This window comes from Dermacentor silvarum, chromosome 1 (assembly GCF_013339745.2).
Source record: "Dermacentor silvarum isolate Dsil-2018 chromosome 1, BIME_Dsil_1.4, whole genome shotgun sequence".
Classification (NCBI taxonomy): Eukaryota; Metazoa; Arthropoda; class Arachnida; order Ixodida; family Ixodidae; genus Dermacentor; species Dermacentor silvarum.
This window is the reverse complement of record NC_051154.1, coordinates 203,650,726-203,675,624: the sequence shown is the minus strand read 5'-3', so window position 1 is coordinate 203,675,624 and position 24,899 is coordinate 203,650,726. Positions and strand designations below refer to the sequence as shown.

Below are 24,899 nucleotides of genomic sequence, written 5' to 3'. Positions count from 1 at the left end.
CGCAAGCTTGATCAAGTCAACTAGTTTAACCCTGGGGCAGAAGAGAGCTTGCGAGATCCTAGTATCCCACTTCATTGCCTGAAAACGCGGAATGCATTCACTCCTTTCCGCATTCATGCTAGCGAGGGGTCTCTGAGAAAGGCATCTCAGCGTAATTGGTGCACGTAACACGTGACACCTCCGGGTGCGTAACTGCTTCCTCATAAACAAAGAACACACAGCAGTCGCATTCCCTTTGCATTCTTTGCGATGATCAATAGAGATTATAAAACTATTAGTGCGCGCTAGAAGTGCAGCATAGCTACTAGCAGCGGTCGCGCGTTCCACGGCTTCCAAACTCCTCCATGCTGTTTGCACAAGAGAAGAGGCGATGGGTGGCCGCCGAGAATGCGAATGAAAACAACCAGCGAGTGAGCAGCCGCCTGGGCAAGCTGTGGCGTACTCTCGGCGCCACCGACAAGGAGCCCTACCAGCGCAAGGCGGCCGAAGCTGCCGCCGTCCACCCATGGAAGTACCTCGACTACATGTACAATGCGCGTAAGGCCCGGCGGCGCAAAGAGCAGGAGCGCAGCACCAAGAAAATTGCAGGCAAGCTCAATAATGACAGTTCCGGGAACCAGGAGCAGCAGTCGAGCCCTTCCACTGCCGCGACCCATGGTCGAAGCCCCCCGGAGTGCTGGCAGCAGCAGCAGGATCTGCCGCCGTCGCGGCCGCCGCAGAGGAAGAAACGGTGTGCAACCAGTGCTGCTGGGGTGGTGCTTGCGGCACCGGTCAGAAAACACCGGTCCCTATAGGCAGGCGACCAGTGTCCGGGCCCCAGCGTCGGATCACTCGGCTGCGCGGCTCTACAACGTGCATCGGATCCACGGTTCTCTGCAACCGTCACTGCGTCAGGCGAACAGAGGCAGCGCCGCGCAACTTGAAGCAGCTCGGGCATTCAGCCAGTCCAAACGCCAAACGCCCAATGGATGCAAAAAAACCAGCTATCGCCCGCGCTCCTGGACGAAGATGAATACGACGACTGGTCTGTGGACAGCTCGTCGTTCGATCGTGCGGGCAGATTCCTGGACACCCTGGGTTCTGCCGATGACGCTGCCGGCTAAAGTAAGCTGTCTGGCTCCACCGCAGCATAGAACCACCAGCACGCGCCTGCGAAGTTTAAGCGCTTGCTGCTACAGACAGCAGCAGCAGCAGCAGCAGCAGCAGCAGCAGCAGCAGCAGCAGCAGCAGCAGCAGCAGCAGCAGCAGCAGCAGCAGCAGCAGCAGCAGCAGCAGCAGCAGCAGCAGCAGCAGCAGCAGCAGCAGCAGCAGCAGCAGCAGCAGCAGCAGCAGCAGCAGCAGCAGCAGCAGCAGCAGCAGCAGCAGCAGCAGCAGCAGCAGCAGCAGCAGCAGCAGCAGCAGCAGCAGCAGCAGCAGCAGCAGCAGAGCAGCAGCAGCAGCAGCAGCAGCAGCAGCAGCAGCAGCAGCAGCAGCAGCAGCAGCAGCAGCAGCAGCAGCAGCAGCAGCAGCAGCAGCAGCAGCAGCAGCAGCAGCAGCAGCAGCAGCAGCAGCAGCAGCAGCAGCAGCAGCAGCAGCAGCAGCAGCAGCAGCAGCAGCAGCAGCAGCAGCAGCAGCAGCAGCAGCAGCAGCAGCAGCAGCAGCAGCAGCAGCAGCAGCAGCAGCAGCAGCAGCAGCAGCAGCAGCAGCAGCAGCAGCAGCAGCAGCAGCAGCAGCAGCAGCAGCAGCAGCAGCAGCAGCAGCAGCAGCAGCAGCAGCAGCAGCAGCAGCAGCAGCAGCAGCAGCAGCAGCAGCAGCAGCAGCAGCAGCAGCAGCAGCAGCAGCAGCAGCAGCAGCAGCAGCAGCAGCAGCAGCAGCAGCAGCGCAGCAGCAGCAGCAGCAGCAGCAGCAGCAGCAGCAGCAGCAGCAGCAGCAGCAGCAGCAGCAGCAGCAGCAGCAGCAGCAGCAGCAGCAGCAGCAGCAGCAGCAGCAGCAGCAGCAGCAGCAGCAGCAGCAGTAGCAGCAGCAGCAGCAGCAGCAGCAGCAGCAGCAGCAGCAGCAGCAGCAGCAGCAGCAGCAGCAGCAGCAAGCAGCAGCAGCAGCAGCAGCAGCAGCAGCAGCAGCAGCAGCAGCAGCAGCAGCAGCAGCAGCAGCAGCAGCAGCAGCAGCAGCAGCAGCAGCAGCAGCAGCAGCAGCAGCAGCAGCAGCAGCAGCAGAAAACTTGTTCGTCACCCACATTGTCGTGGTTTTTAGCGCGAGAAGTTTTATAATCTCTATTGATCGTCGCAAAGAATGCAAAGGGAATGCGATTGCTGTGTGTTCTTTGTTTATGACTATGAGAAAGCAGTTACGCACTCGGAGGTGTCACGTGTTACGTGCACCAATTACGCTGTGGTGTCTTTCTCAGAGACCCCTCGCTAGCATAAATGCGGAAAGGAGTGAATGCATTCCGCGTTTTGAAGAACGCATTTCCGACGCCCAAGCCGACTCGTATTTCCTTTTTCATAGCTCGACGAGGAATTGAACGAGATCTAGAGCCCCCTGTCAGTGCCGGCTCTAGCGCATTCAGCCAGGCCGGAAGGATCGGAACGCACACTTAGTGTATGAGTCTTCTATTGCGCTTAAATGTCACCAGCAAAAGCGCAATTCTGACCAATCACGCCAGCGCAACCGAATTGTTCGCTTTCCTAACCGTTGTAAGATCGTAGATGCAGTTGACTCATTTCCGAGAATGTTTGGCTTTGCCGCCTCCTTTCAATTCCTTTCGAAGGTGGCGCCACCGTGAGCATCCGAGAAAGTGAACAGCCCATTAGGTACCAATTGCAGGCTGGTCCCTTGACTTACCAGGACAGGCACTTCGGGACAACCCGGGGTCCGGACAGGCCAAAGCAGGACAAAAAATTACTTCCATCTCCCGCTAAAGGGAACCATGTGTGGATGCCAAGCAGCGGGAGATGGTTAGCTTGAGCGGGAGATGGTTTCGCGGCAGCGGCCCGAGCGCTCATTGCGGCGCTGCTCAGGACAGAGAATGAGACGCGCGCGCTCCGTCATTTTCATACCGTGGAACTACCGTGGCACCCCGAGCGGAGTGTGCAGCTGTCGCACCACCTGTCGAGCGCGCCGCTCCGGATTCCTTGAGGAGAGAAAGGATGAGCGTAGGAGAGGAGAGAGAGGGGGAGGGGACGCGCATGCGCTGTGGGGGTGTGGAACGCGGGATGACAGAGCCGCCGGCAAGAAATGCTTCGCATTTAAAATACTGTCCCAGACGTAAGTAGTGGGACAGTGGGACCGCGGCTGTAAAAGCGGGCCCGCCTAAATCGGGGCGTCTGGCCTGGTCACCTTACCCAGAATGGATGTGCTACTCTGCCACAAGGGATGTGAAGACGGAAATATATTAAAGCGAACTTTCGTTGTCTCTTCTCCCCTCTTTGCGGGTGCTAGCTGCGGAATTCTGCTGTCTTGCCAATTATACCTAATGGACCAGTGAATATTTGCCACTGGGTATCTGCACTGAGTATCTGAGGTATGTGCAACTGGGTGGGTGCCTAAATAGACAAGTAGGAACAAGAGGGAGGAAATGAAGAAGCTGCCAACCAAAGCAGAATGTGGAGAAAGGTGGTATTACATAAGGTGGTACCCCTTATGTAATACCCCCAGCCCTGGGGGCCTTTAAGGTAATAAAGTGAAGTGAAGTGAAGTGAAGTGAAATGGAATGAAATTTAACCACAGCGTGCATTGAACGAGGAAAGTTGAGCTAACACATCAATGAAGAAGTTGGCAACAAAAAAAAAAAAAAAATAGAACTCGGCAACAGAGAAGTGAATGAGAAGTCGGCAACAGAAGCAGCCAAGTGGGAAGAAAGAAGTTTACAGGATGGAACTAGAGCGTTCATTGAACGAGAAGCGTTGGGCTATATTAATAAAAGAGACGAAGGAGAAGTGAAAGAAGAGCTTTCGGTAAACATCAAAGAAAGCTGTGCTTATCACCGATTCCCACATATGCGTGTGATACGCCGACATCTTTAGATACTTGCCGTACTTTTCCGCACCCATGCACCTCTCATCAACATTCTTCCCTCGACAAGCATCATGCACGCCTTCGTACTCTTGACGAATATATAGCTAACATTATGTGCTCGTGTCATCCACTACTGCCGCTGCCTCCACTCAAACAACCTTCGCGTCACTGAGATTCCGACGTTGCTTTGGATCTAAGCGTTCTGACAGAGATTGTGGACTCAATGGCCACGGCGTCCCTTCAAGGTTGCCGTCTTTCCGGTGGTACAGGTGGTGCCGTCGCAGTCCTTCTGGTGGTACCATCGTCGACCTGCTTTCGCTGCGGCTTGATTCCAAATGCGTACAGTTGAGCATGCGGTGTCTAAAACCATATTGTCACGTAGTAGTGACGCTGAAGAAAACAGTCGTAAAACTGTGTACGACGAAACTGGTTGTTTATTGGGCGAACCTGTGCCCACAAAATCAAGGTACACTCAAAGCACAACGATAGCGGCGAACACAGTCGGCGATCGTCGAAATCTGATCAGCGGCGAAACGCGTCGGCTTTTATACCTGAGTCATCGAAGGTTCTAGATTAATCCCTGATGCCCGCGTGTCTTCCAGAAAGTTCTAGACAATTCGCGTCAGTCATGCAATCAGATAACATAAGCGTCGGTGAAAACAGGCAATGGAAAGAAGCATCGATAACGTTCTAGAAACTTCCGATACAGGCGCGTCCTGCGCCGAGCGATAACGTTTAACATTTGTTAGCCGGTTGAAAGCAGCCACCGGTGAAACATAAACATGTATACGTGTCAATACCCTCCCCTTAAAAAGCATCGTCCCGATGCTACAAACAAATGTGAAAGCGAAAACAAAACCACGCGTAATAAAGAAAAAAAAATAAAGTAACAAAGTACCTAAGTTCGTCAGCGGGCGTAGAAAGGCTTAAGACGCACCACATGGATGACTTCGGGTCGTGCGCGGCGCCGCTGTGATTGCGAAATGCCGTCTGGCACGACCTCATAGTCCAGTGCGCCAATACGTCGGATGATCTTATATGGTCCGAAATAGCGACGTAAGAGTTTCTCGCTAAGTCCTCGTCGGCGTATCGGAGTCCAGACCCAAACACGGTCTCCGGGCTGGTACTCGACGTAGCGTCGTCGAAGATTGTAGTGTCGGCTGTCGGTTCTCTGCTGGTTCTTGATGCGCAGGCGGGCGAGCTGTCGACCTTCTTCGGCACGCTGCAAATAGGTGGCAACGTCGAGATTTTCTTCGTCAGCGACGTCTGGTAGCATGGCGTCAAGCGTCGTAGCCGGGTTCCTTCCGTAGACCAGGTTGAACGGCGCCATGTGCGTCGTTTCTTGCACGGCCGTGTTGTATGCGAAGGTCACGTACGGAAGGATGGCATCCCACGTCTTGTGTTCGACGTCGACGTACATTGCCAGCATGTCGGCGATGGTCTTATTTAGGCGCTCGGTGAGGCCATTCGTCTGCGGGTGGTAGGCGGTGGTGCGGCGATGGCTTGTCTGGCTGTACCGCAGGATGGCTTGAGTTAGTTCTGCCGTAAAGGCCGTACCTCTGTCGGTGATGAGGACTTCCGGGGCACCGTGACGCAGGAGGATGTTCTCAACGAAGAATCGGGCTACCTCGTCGGCACTGCCTTTGGGCAAGGCTTTTGTTTCGGCGTAGCGGGTGAGGTAGTCCGTAGCTACGATGATCCATTTATTCCCGGACGTCGACGTCGGAAAAGGCCCCAGTAAGTCCATCCCGATCTGCTGGAACGGTCGGCGAGGTGGCTCGATCGGCTGTAGAAGCCCGGCTGGCCTTGTCGGCGGTGTTTTGCGTCGCTGACAGTCTCGGCATGTCCTTACGTAATGGGCGACGTCAGCAGAGAGGCGAGGCCAGTAGTATTTTTCTTGTATCCTCGCGAGAGTGCGGGAAAAACCGAGATGTCCAGCCGTTGGGTCGTCATGGAGAGCTTGCAGAACCTCTGGACGCAATGCTGAGGGTACCACGAGGAGGTAGTTGGCTCGGAGAGGCGAGAAGTTCTTCTTTAGGAGAATGTCGTTTTTCGACTTGCGGCGTCTCCCACTTGAACTCGACGTCGGCCTTCGTGAGATACGTCAGTGGCTCTGCGATCCGTGAAAAATTCTTGACGAAGCGCCTGTAATAGGCGCACAGTCCAAGAAATCTACGCACTGCCTTCTTGTCAGCGGGCGGAGGAAAGTTGGAGATGGCCGCAGTTTTCTGAGGGTCGGGGCGCACTCCAGACTTGTTGATGACATGGCCCAAAAACAAGAGCTCATCATATGCGAAGCGGCACTTTTCTGACTTCAACGTGAGTCCGGAGGTCTTGATTGCTTGAAGAACTGTTTCAAGGCGCCGGAGGTGTTCCTCGAAGCTTGAGGCAAACACAACGACGTCGTCCAAATAGACGAGGCAAGTCTGCCACTTCAAGCCTGCCAGTACTGTATCCATGACACGTTGGAAAGTGGCAGGCGCCGAGCAAAGACCAAACGGCATGACCTTGAACTCGAACAGTCCGTCTGGTGTTATAAACGCAGTCTTCTCCCGGTCCCTCTCGTCGACTTCGATTTGCCAGTAGCCGGTTTTGAGGTCCATCGACGAAAAATACTTTGCGTTGTAGAGTCGATCCAAGGCGTCGTCAATCCGTGGGACGGGGTATACGTCCTTCTTCGTGATCTTGTTGAGGCAACGATAATCGACGCAGAAACGTAGGGTTCCATCCTTCTTCACTAACACCACGGGGGACGCCCACGGACTCTTCGACGGCTGGATGATGTCGTCGCGTAGCATTTCGTCGACTTGTTGCCTTATGGCCTCGCGTTCGCGCGCCGAAACTCGGTACGGGCTCTGACGGAGTGGCCGGACATCTTCGTCGGTTATGATGCGGTGCTTGGCGACAGGGGTTTGTCGAACTTTTGACGACGACGAGAAGCAGTCCTTGTATTGCAGGAGCAGATCCTTTAGTTGTTCTTTCTTGTGCCTGGGAAGGTTCTGATTGACGTCGAAAGTTGGTTCAGGTACTATAGTCGTCGTTGCAGGTGCACTGGAATCCGTGAAGGCGAACGCACTGCTGGCTTGTACTATTTCGTCGATGTAGGCGACCGTGGTGCCTTTGTTAATGTGCTTGTATTCGGGGCTGAAGTTCGTGAGCATCACCCTTGCTTTCCCTGCACGTAGCTCAGCTATGCCTCTAGCGACGCAAATTTCACGGTCGAGCAGTAAGTGATGATCGCCCTCGATGACGCCCTCCATGTCTACAGGCACTACGGTACCGACGGAAATCATTACGCTGGAGCGAGGCGGAACGGTGACTTGTTCTTCAAGCACATTCAAGGCATGGTAACTTATGCTTGTATCCGGTGGTATCGCGTTGTGCGTTGAAAGCGTTATCGACTTGGACCTTCAGTCGATGACTGCACCGTGTTGATTTAGAAAGTCCATGCCTAGGATGACATCCCTGGAGCAGTGCTGCAGGATTACGAAGCTCGCCGGGTAAGTGCGGTTGTTTACCGTGACTCGCGCTGTGCAGATTCCAGTCGGCGTTATTAGGTGGCCTCCCGCTGTCCGGATATCGGGTCCTTGCCAGGCTGTTTTCACCTTCTTCAACTTGGCGGCGAACGGGCCACTGAAGACGGAATAGTCGGCTCCAGTGTCGACGAGAGCGGTGACGTTATGGCCATCGATGAGCACGTCTAGATCGGTAGACCGGCGTCTGGCGTTGCGGTTAATTCGTGGCGTCGGATCACGGCTGCGTCGGCTTGCTCTGCTGCTGCTACGTCGCGTCGGAAGGTCTTCTTTCGGCGGCGAAGTGTTGTCAAGGCTGTTGCTAGGCGGCGTGCTGATATCTCGTCGTGATGAATCGCGAATCGTCGTCGTCGGCGGCGTCGGAGGATCTTCGGCATTGCGTCGTACAGCAACCGCACCTCCATCGGTTGCTGCCTTTAGTTTCCCGGGTAAGGGCTGGGAGATCGGCCCCGGGTGGGACCGTTGTACTGACGGCGATGCGGCGAGATGTAGCGGCCTGGTGACGGCGAGCGTGAGGATCGTCGTGGTTGCCACTGGGCTCCGGCGAGGTAGTCGGCGATGTCGCGCGGTCGTTCACCTCGATCGGGACGCGGCGCGTTGACGGGGAACCCTCGTAGGCCCATTTCGCGGTATGGGCATCGGCGGTAGACATGGCCGGCTTCCCCGCAGTGATAGCAGAGCGGGCGGTGGTCGGGAGCGCGCCAAATGTCCGTCTTCCTCTGGTAGCTGCGCTGGGCGACGGGCGGGCGTGCTGGCGGCGGCGGCGGTGGACGACGGAACTGCGGCGTTACGGGGCCCTGGCGCGAGCGCGGAGGGGGGCCTTGACGACGGGCGACGGCGGCGTAGGTCAGCGCTTCCGGCTGGGGTTGCGGCGATTGTGGCTGCACATCGGGAACTCCAAGTGAGCGCTGAAGTTCGTCTTTGACGACGTCGGCGATAGATGCCACGTGAGGCTGCGACCGGGGAAAGAGCTTATGCAGCTCCTCGCGAATGACCGCTCTGATGGTCTCGCGCAGGTCGTCGGCGCCTAGCGCTTGAGCGTCGGCGTAGTTGGTCAGGGCACGGCGGTTGTATTGCCTGACGCGCATTTCAAGCGTCTTCTCGATCGTTGTAGCCTCGGAAAGAAATTCGGCGACAGTCTTGGGCGGGTTGCGCATCAATCCGGCGAATAGTTGGTCTTTGACACCCGGCATCAAGAACCGAACTTTCTTTTCTTCAGACATGTCGGGGTCGGCGTGGCGGAAGAGGCGAGTCATCTCCTCCGTGAAGATCGCGATGTTCTCGTTCGGCAATTGCACTCCGGTTTCTAAGAGAACCTCTGCCCTCTCCTTTCGTACGACACTCGTGAAGGTCCTCACGAAGTTTTCACGAAAGAGGTCCCACGTAGCCAGGGTGGTCTCTCTGTTCTCAAACCAGGTCCGAGCAGCGTCATCCAACGAAAAATAGACATGGCGTAGCTTGTCGTCGTCGCTCCATTTGTTGAAAGTCGCGGTCCGCTCGTATGTCTCCAGCCAGGTTTCAGGGTCTTCAGCCGATGATCCACGGAAGGTCGGGGGCTCCCGAGGTTGTTGCAGCAGGATGGGGGACGCTGGGGCTGCCATTGAGGTCGTTGACTTGGCCTTGATCGCTGTGGTTTTCTCGGGAAGAAGTCCGTACTCCGGCAGAAGTCCTTGCTGCCTACGGCTAGCTCGCTGGTCCTTGGTGACGTTGGCGTTGTCCTCCGGTTTCGGGCTTGGATCGCGGCTTTGCGGGGGCGTTCGCTGCATGAACGCACTAGCACCTCCACCAGATGTCACGTAGTAGTGACGCTTAAGAAAACAGTCGTAAAACTGTGTACGACGAAACTGGTTGTTTATTGGGCGAACCTGTGCCCACAAAATCAAGGTACACTCAAAGCACAACGATAGCGGCGAACACAGTCGGCGATCGTCGAAATCTGATCAGCGGCGAAACGCGTCGGCTTTTATACCTGAGTCATCGAAAGTTCTAGATTAATCGCTGATGCCCGCGTGTCTTCCAGAAAGTTCTAGACAATTCGCGTCAGTCATGCAATCAGATAACATAAGCGTCGGTGAAAACAGGCAATGGAAAGAAGCATCGATAACGTTCTAGAAACTTCCGATACAGGCGCGTCCTGCGCCGAGCGATAACGTTTAACATTTGTTAGCCGGTTGAAAGCGGCCACCGGTGAAACATAAACATGTATACGTGTCAATATTGACTGCTTCTCCTGAGCATCGGAAGCTCTTAGATTCCTGGCTTAGTGATTTTTCAATACACACGGGCTTGAAGTAGTTGTCTCCAAATTACGCTGCCGAGTTCTTTGTCTGAATCTTTACCTACACAGATTTGGTCTGGTGAACTCTTTCTATGCGTTTTCTGTAAGGGAAACGATTTGATAGATCACTTCTTTTTGTAGTACCGCGGCTTCACTATACTCAGAAAACAAATCTTTGAAATTTCTATTCCCAAATTGGCCCGGATCTGACAGTTCCCGTTATCCTCCATTTGGAGCTTCGACTCTTGGGTATACAACAACGGGGATGTTTGCGCCGCCATCGAGGACATTATTATCGATTTCAAGTAATTAACTGTGGTTCATTTCTTGGTTATGGTAGTAGTAGTACATTTTAATTCAGGCTCACGTCATTCATTTCCTTGAATCTTTCAGAATGAATTGATCCTTTCTCGTAAATTTACAAGTGGCATTTAATTTACATATTTATTAGCTTTGTCCAAAATACGGATGCATCTGTCTATGCCCGGAATTTCTAAAACTAGCGACAACCTACCGTCGGCCCCAGATATTTAACACTTGAATATATGTCGAAAGAATATGGCTCCTCGGTGAAAGTGTATACAGACGGATCGGTCTCGTCATATGCGTCTGGTGCGGCTTTCGTCGTGCCTGTGCATCAAGTCATTCGACGCTTTCGTCTGTGTAACAACACGACTACAACATGTACGGAACTAGTGGCAATCAGAGAGGCAGTTCATTATATTTTGCGACAGCCTCCTCAAGTATGGGCGGTCTTCAGTGACGCAAACTCGGCTCTGCAACTACTTAGAGTGATATTGAAAGAAAGCTCTTACGGAGTATTGGCTCTTCAAACTGCCGAACGCAAGAGAACTTTAGCGCAAGAGAACGGCCACCACATTACATTTCAGTGGATTCTCAGTCACTGTGGAATACACGGCAACGAACTGGCCCATACCGAAGCGAAGAAAGCACTCAAAGAACCAGAGTCACTGCATGCTTGTAATTCTTTTTTTCAAGAACGGACGCCAACTACCTTCTCTCCAGTGCCATCTGAAAATCGACCGAAAAGCACTGGGGCAATCCGGATAATCGACACAGAGGACTCCAGAGATTGGACCCTATCATGAAATTTAGACTACCACCGAAAATTAATGGCAGCTGTGCCAGTCTCCTGCACAGAATAAGGTTCGGGGTAGCGTTTACGCGTGGATACGTGCACCTCATGCGACGCACCGAGTCTCCAGACTGTGAGTTGTGCAAGGTGAATGAGACTATAGGTCATGTGATTTGCGACTGTCCTAAGTACGTAAAAAAGCGTCAATAGTTTAGCAATCACCTTGCGCGTCTCGACAGCCCAGCGTTTTCGGAGGACGATATTTTAGGTCCTTGGCCAGACGCTCTGTCGAGTACAGGCGTTACTGGACTTTTTAAAAAGTACGGGCCTGCACTGTAGGCTTTGAGTATACCAAATTGCTTGTCATTCGACATCCTCCTTCTTTCGACGTCGTCACCCATAATGCGCCTCTTTCTTTCCCTCTTCCTCTTCACCCAACGCGGAGTAGCTGGCTAGAGGAATATACCTCAGGCCGACCTCTCTGCATTTCGTATCATTAAATTTCTCTCTCTCCTTCTTATCCACCCGAGTCTCGGGCAATCTCCCGTGTAGTGGGTATGAGCCACGAGCTAAGAGGAAAATATAAGAAGAGGAAGAAACAGCTCGTCTTTCGACCAGGGTGGATTCGTGCCGGCGGTTTTCTACTCAACGAAAACGATGTTTGTAAATTCCTCTCCGTAATCTAGGGCTGCATTCATGCAGAGCTGTTCTGCTCTCACTCTGACCATTGGTATTAGGATACAGCCACAGGAACGTTTACCAAGTCATAATTACCTCGGCTGCACAAAAAGACTACCTTTATTATATTTCCCATTACCATGATTTATTTATTTATCCATCAATTCTCCAATGAGAAAATTCGAATAGCAAAAAGGCAAATTGACAGTAATAATATTATTAATATTATGTTTTAGACATTTAACTTATTACTTACGTTGACTTTTTACTTTAGGTTCATTTTAATATTAAGTTCATCCTACTCTACGTGTTTCTGCAAGGCTGACTACATTTTACACACTATTTTATTTCATAAATATTTGTTTCTTTCTCATCTCCGATTATTTATTTATTTCCCCCTTTTTTATCATATTTCCACCCGGTTCGTGGCCTGTCCCCCACAGTGAGTTGGTGTCAGTTAATAAGGCATCATCATCATTATTACCATCATAATCATCATCATCAGGGTGGATTCCTGGACAACCTGGGCTTTGCACACGGCGCTTCCGGCGAAGATCAGCCATCCTCGTCGGTCGCTGGCTCCGCAGCAGCAGAGAACCGCCAGCACGCGCTTGTGAAGCATTCAGCACCTGCTGTTTCAAACAGCGCATCAGCAGCAGAAGCGGTGACGGCGGTGGTGTGTGATCTGGCCTCCGATCACATCTTGGCGGATCCATCGTTGAGGTGCAGCATAGCTACTAGCAGCGGTCGCGCGTTCCACGGCTTCCGAACTCCTCCATGTTGTTTGCACAAGAGAAGAGGCGATGGGTGGCCGCCGAGAATGCGAATGAAAACAACCAGCGAGTGAGCAGCCGCCTGGGCAAGCTGTGGCGTACTCTCGGCGCAGCCGACAAGGGGCCCTACCAGCGCAAGGCGGCCGAAGCTGCCGCCGTCCACCGAAGGAAGTACCTCGACTACCTGTACAATCCGCCTAAGGCGCGGCGCCGCAAGGAGCCGGAGCGCAGCACCAAGAAATTTGCAGGCAAGACAAAGAATGACAGTTCCGGGAACCAGGAGCAGCAGCCGAGCCCTTCCACTGCCGCTACCCATGGTCGAAGCACCCCGGAGTTCCAACAGCAGCGGGATAGATCTGGCGCCATCGCGGCCGCAGCAAAGGAACAAACGCTGTCCTTCCTGGGGTGGCACCTCGGGCACCGGTCAGAAAACACCGGTCCCTATACGCAGGTGACCACTGTCCCGGCCCCAGCGTCGGATCACTCGGCTGCGTGGCCCTACAATGTGCACCGGTTCCACGGTCCTCTGCCACCGTCACCGCGTCGGGCGAACCGAGGCAGCGCCGCGAAATTTGAAGCAGCTCGGGCATTCGGCCAGTCCAAAGGCCACACGCCCAATGGATGCAAATAACCAGCTATCACCCACGCTCCTGGACGAAGATGAATACAACGACTCGTCTGTGGACAGCTCGTCGTTCGATCGTGCGGGCAGATTCCTGGACACTCTGGGTTCTGCCGATGACGCTGCCGGCTAAAGTGAGCTGTCTGGCTCCACTGCAGCATAGAACCGCCAGCAGGCGCCTGAAAACTTGCTCCTTACCCTCATTGTCACGGTTTTTATCGTGAGAGTGCTAGCTCGCACTATTAGTTTTGTAATTTCTATTGATCATCGCAAAGAATGCAAAGGGAATGCGACTGCTGTGTGTTCTTTGTTTATGAGGAAGCAGTTATGCCCTCTTAGGTGTCACATGTTACGTGCACCAATTACGATGAGATGTCTCTCTTAGAGAACCCTCGCCAGCATAAATGCGGAAAGGAGTGAATGCATTCCGCGTTTTGAGGCAATGAAGTGGGATGCTAGGACCTCGCAAGCGCTATTCTGCCCCAGGGTTAAATTAGTTGATTTGGTCATAGGTTGTGAGCCTAGATTAGAGCTGATGAAAGGTGAGAATCCCTGGCTCAGTGGGCGCGGTATACAGTGGCTTTTGACATGAAACGTCTTTAAGATCGGTCAGGATGGGTCGCTTGCTAAAACCACATGTAACAAAAACATGTTGTGGAACAACCAAGCACAGTTGGCGCTTTAGATGTACGTCCCTTCACTTTATCTACTCCATCGTTTCACCTCCTCTCTTTCACCGCACTCAGCCATCCCCCACTACCCGGTCATCTCTCCGGCGACGCGCCAGAAGAAGAAGAAAGGTTTGCCGCAGACGCCCCCCCCCCCCCCCCCCCCCCCTTCAGTCAAGTGGTCGTGGTCACTTGGATAGGTAGTCAAACGGAGGTGTTGATAGTGGGACAGTGGGATATTTTCAGTGAGAAATTTGTAGAGTAAGATGAAAAACTCCCGATACAGCTTTCTGTTGCTCAATATACGTGCTACATAAAAGTGATTTTCCGAGCGTGAAAGAAGCCGCGAATACACGCAAAATTGCCGCGCGACTGGCCGCTCGAGGCACTTTGCGTGTATTCGCTGGCTTATTTCACGCTCGGAAAAACACGTTTACGTAGCACGTATATTGTGCAACAGAAAGCTGTATCGGGAGTTTTTCATGTTGCTCTACAGCTTTCTCGTTGACAGTTTTCGTCTAATTATACTATTTGAGAAGTTTATTTAATTAATTAAGACTGCTTGCGTAATTAGGCGGAATGCAAAAAATAATCTGAGTATCTCCAAGCGACGGCAAAGAGCATTACCTTGGTTCTGTCCAGCTAGTGGCATTTGCATATTTTTAAATCTTGGCGCATGATAGTTGGGACACCCTGTATAAATGCTATATAGTATCCACCGCCATTCAGGCGTCTCAAACGAAGGAAGTGCTCTGCGCGCGTTCGTTCGAAAAGAGAGAGATTAGGTGAGAAAGGCGGAGACCTCGGATGGGAGCTGGACGGGCGAAAACGGCCACGTGCCTACTTCCACGCGTAGTTATATAAATGCACGCGATTCGACAGGCGGCACCGCAGCACCGGAGGCACTAAAATTAAACTGCTTTCTGACAGTTGCGCATAGGTCCTGCGCCTGTAAGAATGCGCATGCGCCATGCGCTTTTTAAGTTTATCCAGTGGCCATGTAAATCAGTCAATCAATCAATCAATCTATCAATCAATCTTTATTAGTGGTATAATAAGATAATACAATGCAGGTAAATATGGAGAAGGAGATCCCAAGGTTACAAACCGCAGGCGGGAGCTCCTGTGTAAATACACTATAGAAAACTGATAAAGCGAACATAAAATAATACAAAACAATTTCAAAATGCTACTCGTAGCAACGACAGCGTCAGATATTTCAGTGATTACCTCGAAAATCATCATGACACACACAGATTTAACAAAGTTAGCGTAACGCAACAGTTACACATTAAATAAAAACATTTTTAGCTTTTGCCTAAATACATAAGTAGGCATATATTTATTTCAGTTCAGATGTGAGGGAATTCCATAACGAAATGGATGAGAAAACAATGCTTATTTTCCTGTAATTTGTCTGTATTTTAGGCAGAAGAATGTTATTTTGAACCGCAAATATTGTTATATTGGGTTTAGATAACACGACGGCTAGAAAAATGTCGATTATGAGCATGCGACGAACAACCTTAAAAAACAAAACACACATACTGTAAATAGATAGTACAGAGATAGGTAATATGTTAAGCTGGACGAAAATAGAATGTGATGGCGTCAGTCGAATAGCGGAAGTAATAAGTCGCATGGCTTGCTTTTGCACTATCTTCAGAGGCCAAATGTGAACTGAATATGAATTGCCCCATGATGTACTACAGTAACTTATGCAAGGATTTTCTTTTTTTTGTTCGATTATATTTATGCCTAATCACCCGTCATAGTGAGTGGCCGATGACAAACAAAGTAGCGTTATGCCAGCCAATGACGAAAGCCAGAAGGAATTGAAAAAAAAATTGTTACATTATGTGCGGTTCCATGAATAGGACAGCATCATGCGCAGTGCGCCGTCGTAGGCGTGGAGATTGAGAACGTCGCGATGTATGTTCATATAAAAACACGTTTTTGATTACGTGTGGACTTAATTTTAATCGAATAAACCGCGATTAGTAATCAGTAAAATATTGCATGAGTGAAATATTCAGGCGGACGCGTGGCTTAACGTAGTACCTTTTTAGTATTTATTTTCTTTGTCTTCAAAGAACAATGTAAATAAATCAGTGCACTGACTTTCACAGACTTTTCGATAGCCGAGTCGAGGCTTTCTCATTGAACACGGCACTCGCTGCCTATCATTTTTGTCGCTTTCCTAGACGTGTCAGTGCGTCCGCAAGCCGCTCTGCGTGATGTCATTTTCGTTTGGTTTATTTTCAGTATAAACAGATATTCATCGCATGAGCTAAGACCCTGGAACACCAGAAATGAGTGAGCGGAAGTATACAGTGGGCAGCCAACCCAGCAGTGAACACGCGCTGAGAGAAAATGCTCAAGAAGCTAGACGCCTTCCATAAGTTTTGCAATAGCAGCCAGTAAGGTGCACGATGAGTCGTCGGCGTAGCTCAGCCGCTTTGTATCCTGACAGGTTCAAGTTCGAAGAACTGCTTTATATGAACCGTGCTTGGCATTGGCAAAACAACGTTCGCATCGAAATGGGCACACGCAGGGGGTTCTCATGACTATATATTTCACTCCGTTTCTACCTGCGCGACAGCCTTGCCATTCCGCAAAGCGATAAGGCTATGGAAAGCTCTAGCTTCCTGTTAAGTCACGAAACAAATAGACGCGCGATCGCAAAGGCGTCGCCCACTGTTTTGTAAACACGGTGGCATCACGGAGCTACATTTCCAGCGATCACTCGTCCTTGCTGGAGAGGAGAATCATGAAAGCGCTCTGGTCGTTGCACGCGTTAGCGTGCGCGAGCGCGCTCGCGTCCAGGCGGAACTGTTTCTGGAGCGCGCAGGGACGGTTGTTTACCGAGCCACGACCGCTGCGTAAGCACCAGCGTGGACCGCTGAAAACCGGCGCGTTCCGAGAAGGGGTCTCTCGGCGAGGCCGGGGCAGCGCAGGCGACAACGCGCTTCCACGTCGGCGGCGCACGTCAACGCACCTTGCGGCATCCGACGCGCGTCCACCGCTCCCAGGCAGCGCTTCCTGAAGCGCCTTCTTCGGAGGGGCCCTCGCAAGCTGGCCGCGAGGGCTCGAAGAACTGTTCGGCGAGCGTCGAGCAACATCCGTGGGAACACAATGCACGAACCGCTGCCTCTCCAACCACAGTCCGATAAGAGAACGCGCTTCCTCGCGCCGCGCACGTCAGCGAAGGCGTTCAAGCTGCTCAAGCAGGCCGGGAAGAGTAGCGGCGGCGGCGACGAGGACGTGAGCCGCGACGTCATCGGCGCAGTGCTCGCACCCGGAAGCCACCGTCGCGGGAAAGTTTGAAAAAGGGGTGCGCGCGATAAGCGGCCGCAAGAAAGCGTCGCCGTTCGTTCCAAGCGCCGGTGTCACATCGCCTGCGGAACCGTGTGCGGAGTGTGTAGCGAGCCTCGTGCATCTACGTGGCCGCGCCGCGTGTGTTTTTTCCCCGCGCCGACCCCGACCTCCGCCCGAGGAGAGGAGTCGCAGAGAAAAGAGAAGTGCGCCGAACCCGAGCAGCGCGCGGGTAATTTTCGACAGGAAGGGAGAGGGACCGACACACGAGAGGAGAGCGCACGGGCGGCCGCTGTCCGGAGTCCCACCGAAACGTCAGTCGCACAGAGGCAGCGGTCAGGCTCGTACCTGTGCGCCCCCCGGGTCGTCGTGCCAGCGAGTCGGCCTCTGCAGCCTCCTCTGGACGAGCACGCCGCCGGGACCACGATGCGCGGAGGCGCCGGAGCAACCATCATCCTCCTGCTGCTGCGGCTCGCCCAAGGTCAGTCTGGCTCTTGTCTCCACCGGGGGGTTCACACTGCGGGTCGCGCGATCGCCACGGTCTCTCACCTCTGCACTGGCGCACAGGTGGGAAGATCGCTGGCGCGGGACGGGGGAACCAGGGCACGTGGCTGAGCATCCCCCAGTGAATACGCCCATACGCTCATCTTATTGCGCTTGTCATTTGAGTTGCCCTCTAGCCGCTGTGGCTGAGTGGTTAAGACGTTGTTCCGCTGCTGAGAACGAGGTCACGGGTTCGATTCGCGGCTGCAGCGGCCGCATTCAGATTGGGGCGCGATTAGACAAGCTTATGTATAACACCGAAAAAGGCCATGTTGATCAAAACTAATTCGAAGCCCTCTTCCACGGCGGCGTCTTTCATATGGCCGGTACGTGCTGCTTCGGGAGCCTAAGGCCTATTACTTCTTACCATTCATAGGACTTCTTGATTTCTATAAAGAATATTCATTATACTTAGTCAAAGGTTGCATGACAGTTAAACTGGTCAGGGCAACTTAAAATTTACGTCTTTCACAAAAGACACGCTCAACACACAAGTGTTGCTTGTTAATATTTCTCTCATCGCGCGGTTAACTTATTTCTCGAAGTAACCTAAGAAAAAGAAAAAAAATAAACATTTTAATATACACAGTGACTTTATTTTGACATAGCGAAACAACAGGGTTTTAGCGTCGTTGTTATCACGGTCGCGCAATTAAGAACTTACGGCCGAAATTCGTACAGAGGCCGCGTATCACATGCATTTACGCGCCTCCATATACTAACCTTGCGGTGAAAGCGCATTCTCTCATCGGCGTCGTTCGCGCAGATTCTTTCTCCTTTCGCTCGATCATTAATGTGGTTAAAGACACTCGCATCTTAGTGCCGGTAACGCGAGCTTTCACGCGTGTTATTTTTAGCATCATGTCATCTGTGTGTGTGCAGCTCGTTGAATACCACAGGAAAAAAATGGTTTTGCATCAGCCTGGGCAGCACCATGCTCGGTCCCTGCCCCCTAGTTCTCTTCCGGCAATACCATATATAGATTTGAGCCCGCACTCACGACAAGCTCTTACGCTAAAATTGTTTGGAAGAGAAAAAAAAATTTCAACCAATTCTGAAGACAGCCATCCAACGGTAAAGAGCACTTACGAACAAACATGCTTTGTGAATTCGGTCTCTGTAGCTTCCTGCCCTCACCAGCAGAGCCACTCATTGGGCCAAATTCACAAGGCGTTCGTAAATGCATGCTCTTTGTCATTGGATGGCCGCCTTTGCTATAATAACATATCCAGCATCAGGATTGGCTGGAATTTGATCTTACGAACAATTCGAGCGTAAGAGGTTTTTGTGAGTACGGGTCGTTATCTTTTCTAGCGCTTTTTTCTATTCATCGAATAGGGCCGTTGGAAAACATAATTTTAGGGCGCTAAATAGACACAAGCAAGGGAGAAACACACACACAGAGCGCCCTAAAATCATGTTTTCCAAATCGCTCCAACTTGCCCAATAAGTTTTATTAAGAACAGCGCCGAGTCACAGGAGCACTAACTAGTGACGGTGGCGCCAATTATTCGATTAGGAAGGGGTTTTTCTTCTTTCTGCGTAATTCTCCCGTGCCGCTAAACTATGCTTGTTCGCTCCTACGGAGCGCGAGAGATCCGCCATGGCCACATTTCTCGGTATGGTTATTTGGACAGCTGAAAGCAGCTCCATAAGTCACGCACGACAGCGTAATGGGCTTTGCCTTTGAATATTTATCGTCTTCGGAAAGCCCATATGACAGAGCGGTTCCCTTTATAGTATAGTTTGCCTCCCTTTACGTGGTCGTTACTCGCCGCGTTGGGAGTTATTGCACTCGTCGAATGAAAAATTGTGCCGGTCTATATACAGAAGGTCAAAGAGCCAGCTTAGATCGGACATTTGTATATCGGACGTTGGAGGTTCAGACCAGTTTCGGCGAACGTGCAACTAAATGGCCGCGCAATGGAGTTTCTATATAGTGTCGTGGCATATTTATCGTTGACAGGAAGGATTGTCGCTGGCAGCTTTGAAGGATATCAAGAAGGTTTGCACAGCTGCTTTGTGGGTTCTGCGTTCAGGGAGCGTAAACAAGGGCGAGTGCCAGCGCTCTTATAAAGTGACTCCGTGAAGTTGGAAACGGAGATGCGTGGCGGACGTTTGCCAAGTAGACCACACTTGAGATATTTCGCAATCCTCTAACGCGTAAGATTTAATTGCAGGCTGTCAGTATACACAAGACACGATCGGCTTGCAGATGAACTACAAGAACGAAAACAGCGGTTGCTATAGCAGTTATGGCAGAAAAGATACTTGTTTCGGAGCGTTAGTTTATTCGTTTAGATAAAGAATTAATTATCATAATGAGTTGGTCGCTTCAGAAGCGTGTTGTAAGAAACTACGTATATACAGATGAATATATCTACGTCCCTACTGGCTGCATGATTGGCTGTGAGGCATGAGGTTTAGTACGGTCACAACTAAAGTACATTTTAACCCAAATTGAAATCATATGGTGTCTCTGCATTTCGTTTTTATCAAAATGCGGTGGCCTTGACCGGGTGTTCGAGTGAAGAAGTACGGGATGCGATGCATTTGCGTTATGCTTCGTGTTGCCGCCTCGGTAAATTTTGTTTTCTTCCGATGTTCGTGTTTTTTTTTTTTTTTGTTACATAGCTCTCACTGCGCTTGTACGCCACCAGGGACTCGAGTGGAGACAGAGGGAGAAAAAGAAACGCGGAATAGGTTGCAGCAGATGCATATATGGGCTCTACTTTACATGCATACAGAACGCCAACAGATGCTCCTAGCCAGTTAGCGGCCGAGCATAGATGAAGTAAGCTTCTGGCGACGATTGATAAACAAAGCGCCTATTGCGGAATAGTACTCATGCCAATTAAAAAACTTTGTGACAGAGCTATAAAGAAGACGTTTTGAGATTACTTGAAGAAGACGACGCTTTGGACTTCGCGAGCTAACTATGATCTTCTCAGCCGCTGCCATTCTTGTAAATAAAGTGTAAATATATTTCTCACTTCTTTTCCCCGTAACATTATGTATATATATATATATATATATATATATATATATATATATATATATATTAGCGCTTCCTTATCTCAAAAAATAACCATTCACGCACTTCGTCTGAAACTGTTTGTATTGCTCATTTTACACACTAAAATATGGGATATAGGGCCCGTATTCGCAACGTAGTTCGTAGGCTTACGAACAAAGACCTTTTAATTTCAGTGGTATATATACATTTTTCAGTAAAAAGAACAAAACAATAAGAAATTTAAAGGGAATATTCCGGAGATTTGTGGACGAGCTCCGTGCCGGATTTTTTTCTCGCCATCTGGCCATACGCGAAAAAAAGCTCCGGTGACGAGAGAAGCGTACAGTTTAGGAGCAAACGGAGTCGTGCAAAGCGCCCTGCAGTCTCACAGAGCCGTACCTTCAACAACATCCAAATTTCGAGGCCACCATTGGTCGCGTTGGGACAAAGATCTCATTCAGGAGAAATGAAAGGCAAACTTAAGAGAGACGACAGTATTCTTTCCTTTATATATATGAACAAGAAGAAAGGGAACCGATGGGCCCGATTTTTATTAATCATATCATCATCCGCCGCCCACGTTTGTGAGTGGTGGCGCTGGCTAACACTCCCAGGGTTAGTTCTAGTTGTAAGATACAAATACCCCAGAAAGTGGATGGGAAAACGGCGCCGCGGTAGCTCATTGGTGAGAGCATCGCATGCGTAATGCGAAGACGTGTGTTCGTTCCCCACCTGTGGCCAGTTGTTTTTTCATCCATTTTCATTTTCATTAATTTATAATTTCTTACATTCAAATAGTAAGTACAAGTAATTTCCCCTATGTTGGCCTCGGTGTCATTGTTTGTTGGCTTCTTATGATTATATATATATATATATATATATATATATATATATATATATATATATAGAAAACGATAAGCACAACTTCGCGGCTATCTTAGCTTTATTTACCCAACACTTTCGGTCGGTGGCCCAACCTTTTTCAAGGTCGGTGCACCGACCGAAAGTGTTGGGTAAATAAACCTGAGAACCGCAAAGTTGTGCTTCTCATTTTTCGAAATACGCTTGGCCCATTGAAAAATCCAGTTACTCTCTCTCTCTCTCTCTCTCTCTATATATATATATATATATATATATATATATATATATATACAGGGTGTTTCAGCGAACACTTTCAAAAATTCTGAAAGGTTGCCTCTGGCAGATAGCACAATTCTAGTTCATGAGCTGGTCTACTCGAAGAGGCGGACATTACTTCCACAATAAATTGAAATGCATAATCGAATAATTAACAGAAATGTACTAATTCAGTTTTTACCTAATTACCTGATGGCCCATATCGCAATTTACAAATTGTAGCCGTGGAGTTCGCAAGGCGGATCCACTTGGAATTAATTCTCAGGATGACACCAGTTTCGAGATATTAATCCCCGAACTTTGCGGAAAAATGGATTGACGTTCCAGTTAAGTTTGGGCTTCAGTGCATAAAGCGACGTTTTGTTAAGAACGCCAATGCATTTCTCCGCGAAGTTCGGGAATGAATATCTCGAAACTGGTGTCATCCCGAGAATTCGTTCCAAGTGGATCCGCCTTGCGAGCTCCACGGCTACAATTTGTAAATTGCAATATGGACCATCAGGTAATTAGTTAAAAACTTAATTAGTAAATTTCTGTTAATTATTCGATTATGCATTTGAAATTATTGCGGAAGTAATGTCCGCCTCTTCAAGTAGACCAGCTCATGAACTAGAATTGTGCTATCTGCCAGAGGCAACCTTTCAGAATTTTTGAAAGTGTTCGCTGAAACACCCTGTATATATATATGGCTAACACTCCTAGGGCTACATCTAGTAAACATAAATACCCAAGTTAGTGGACGAATTGATGGCCGTCGCTGTAGCACAATTGGTAATGCAACGCACGCGTAATGCGGAGGTTGCGGGTTCGGCTCCCACCGGCGACAAGTTATCTTTTCGTCCACTTTCATTTCCCTTTTCTTCATTATTTTCTACATTCCAATTTCAACTACACTTAAATTCCCCGATGTTTTCCTTGGCTTCGTTGTCTGTTGGCTGAATGTGGTTAGGACTAATAAAAATCGAGCCCCTCGGTTCCCATTCTTCTTTCGTATATATATATATAGAGTGCATACGGCAGGCATTACCAAATTCTGACTGGGAGCTCACCACTGTCGTTGAAAAGACAAGTGCACAATCATTGAATTCTACCGGTGCTAACATATGGGGCAGAAACTTTGAGGTTAACAAAGAAGCTCGAGAACAAGTTAAAGACCGCACATAAGGCGATGGAACGAAAAATGTTAGGCCTAACGTTAAGAGACAGGAAGAGAGCGGTGTGGATCAGAGAGCAAACAGGGATAGCGGATATTCTAGCTGACAATAAAAGGAAGAAATGCAGCTGGGCAGGCCATGTAATGCGTAGGATGGATCACCGTTGGACCATTAGAGTTACAGAATGGATACCAAGAGAAGGGAAGCGCAGTCGAGGACGGCAGAAAACTAGGTGGGGTGATGAAGTCAGGAAATTTGCAGGCGCAAGTTGGAATCAACTAGCGCGAGACAGGGGTAATTGGAGATCGCAGGGAGAGGCCTTCGTCCTGCAGTGGACATTATATATATATATATATATATATATATATATATATATATATATATATATATCCATGCGCTTCTCTGTCGTCAGCTTCGTACATTACTAGGAATTTAGGCACGCAACTAGTGCTCTCTCTATTTTCGTCGGTAGCAAACCGAAGGTCACGTAATGCTAAGCTCTCGGCTTTTCCTTGCGGCTCTCTCTTGGCGAACAATGCCGCCACCAAATGACTTCAAAGTTCACGCTTCGCTGTTTGAAAGAAAAAAAAAAAAAAAAGAAAGCACAACGAAACATTGTTTTGCTAGCGGCACTGTAGGCCCGATCTTGTTTTCTCGTGTTCCTTGCAAGGTCTCTTTCTCTCTTCCTTTTTGCTTTGTTCATGTTGAATCGAAGCACTGATGATCTCTCTGCAGTCACTGTTGATAGGTGTCCATTCTTCCTGGTGTATACTACCTTCGGTTGTGCTTAGTGTCAGAGAGAGAGAAAGGACGTAATATGCTCCTCCTCTACCGCCCCGTGACGAACGCAGCAGTACGACCGCTCACGCGCGCATCATTGGAGACATCCGAAGCGGGTTCACGCCGCCGTCACCCCACAATGCTGCCCTGCAATCTCGGTCCTCGGCGAAAGGGTCAATGCTACCCGTCTGCGCCGCGCGACGCGGCCTCAGCCTACACCGGAACGGATCCTCAGTGTTCTCTGGGGAACCGACCGGCCGCCCGACTCATCTATAGAAGCAAAAGAAACAGGCCCTGCGGCAACTTGTCTCGTCGTGGTCAGCGTTTCTTCCTCCTATATAGCCGCTGCTATCAGGTGTTTCTCTCCGGCTTGTTCGTGGCGCGTGAAGAGCGTAACGAAGAAAACGACAAATGACATGTTTTGAAAAGCAACAGCACGCAAACAGTAGGAAAATAGGGGATCCGCCTTTAAGAAAGAAGAGGGAGGGGGGGGGGGGGAGGGGGCTGGAGGGGAGGCGGTTTGAAGGGGGCGATCTGTAGAAGCAGAGAAGTGCGCTCGTTGTTGACTCTCGCTACGGCTGACGGTACAGCCGCATAGTACGATATCGGTCGTAACCACATGTATGCAAATAGACATGGCTGTTGTCTCACAGTCCTTAGATATACAGGTTGATGGATGAAACGACGCGCGCAACATACACCTACGCGTACACACTCAAAATTGCCCAGAAGGTCTCATCGGGACCCTCCTACGCCAGCAAAACTTTTCAAAGATAGTCGCTAATTTTGAATCCTCTGTGTAGTGATTTTGTGGGGTAAATTGAATGTAATTTAAGCGTCAATTTGTACAGAAGCCAAGTCGTTAAGAAACCACGATGTTTTCTATACTGATATCACCAAGTGAAGGGCCAATTGACGCCGCTATCAGTGCAATATGCTGAAACGAAGCTCGGAGCAGAAGCGTCGACGGCGATGTTTTGACAGCTTATGCTTGACGGAAAAGTGCTACAGCAATTATTGCACTTCGGTTGACCGCACATTGGCTGAACAGCTACTCAGTAGGCGTCGTTGGTGGCCATGTGACTTACACACTTACGCAACACGGTACGCTAACGGCAATGCATGCGCGTCAAGCTAGAAATTGCTAATGCTACCATGACGCTAGTCACGCTCCCATACTCTGGGAGTCAGGACAGCTGTGGCAAGCCAGCGCGCTATCAGTGAGTGGTAGAGATATAGTGATCCCAAGGGGCTTGTCGATGTTATAGGACCCCTGCGAGCCCAAGCAGTATCGTCGGCTGTGCCGCGCATGC

At 50.4% G+C, this 24,899-nt stretch overlaps 2 protein-coding genes and 1 pseudogene across 2 annotated transcripts in view; all 3 read left to right on the top strand.

Moving 5' to 3' along the window:
* The first annotated feature begins 344 nt into the window (after positions 1 to 344).
* LOC119436502 (putative uncharacterized protein DDB_G0271606) lies at positions 345 to 2,761 on the top strand (annotated as a pseudogene).
* Positions 2,762 to 12,355: 9,594 nt separating this feature from the next.
* LOC119436492 (sex-determining region Y protein) lies at positions 12,356 to 12,982 on the top strand. The gene has a single exon (XM_037703356.1). It carries the CDS (start codon positions 12,356 to 12,358, stop codon positions 12,980 to 12,982), a length of 627 nt encoding a protein of 208 aa, XP_037559284.1.
* Positions 12,983 to 15,577: 2,595 nt separating this feature from the next.
* The window catches only part of LOC119436659 (uncharacterized), a 44,912-nt gene continuing 35,590 nt past the window's right edge, over positions 15,578 to 24,899 (top strand). The window contains exon 1 of the mRNA XM_037703617.2: positions 15,578 to 17,437. Coding sequence (XP_037559545.1) covers positions 17,383 to 17,437 — 55 coding nt within the window. The 5' untranslated portion in view covers positions 15,578 to 17,382. The remainder of the gene's footprint in view (positions 17,438 to 24,899) is intronic.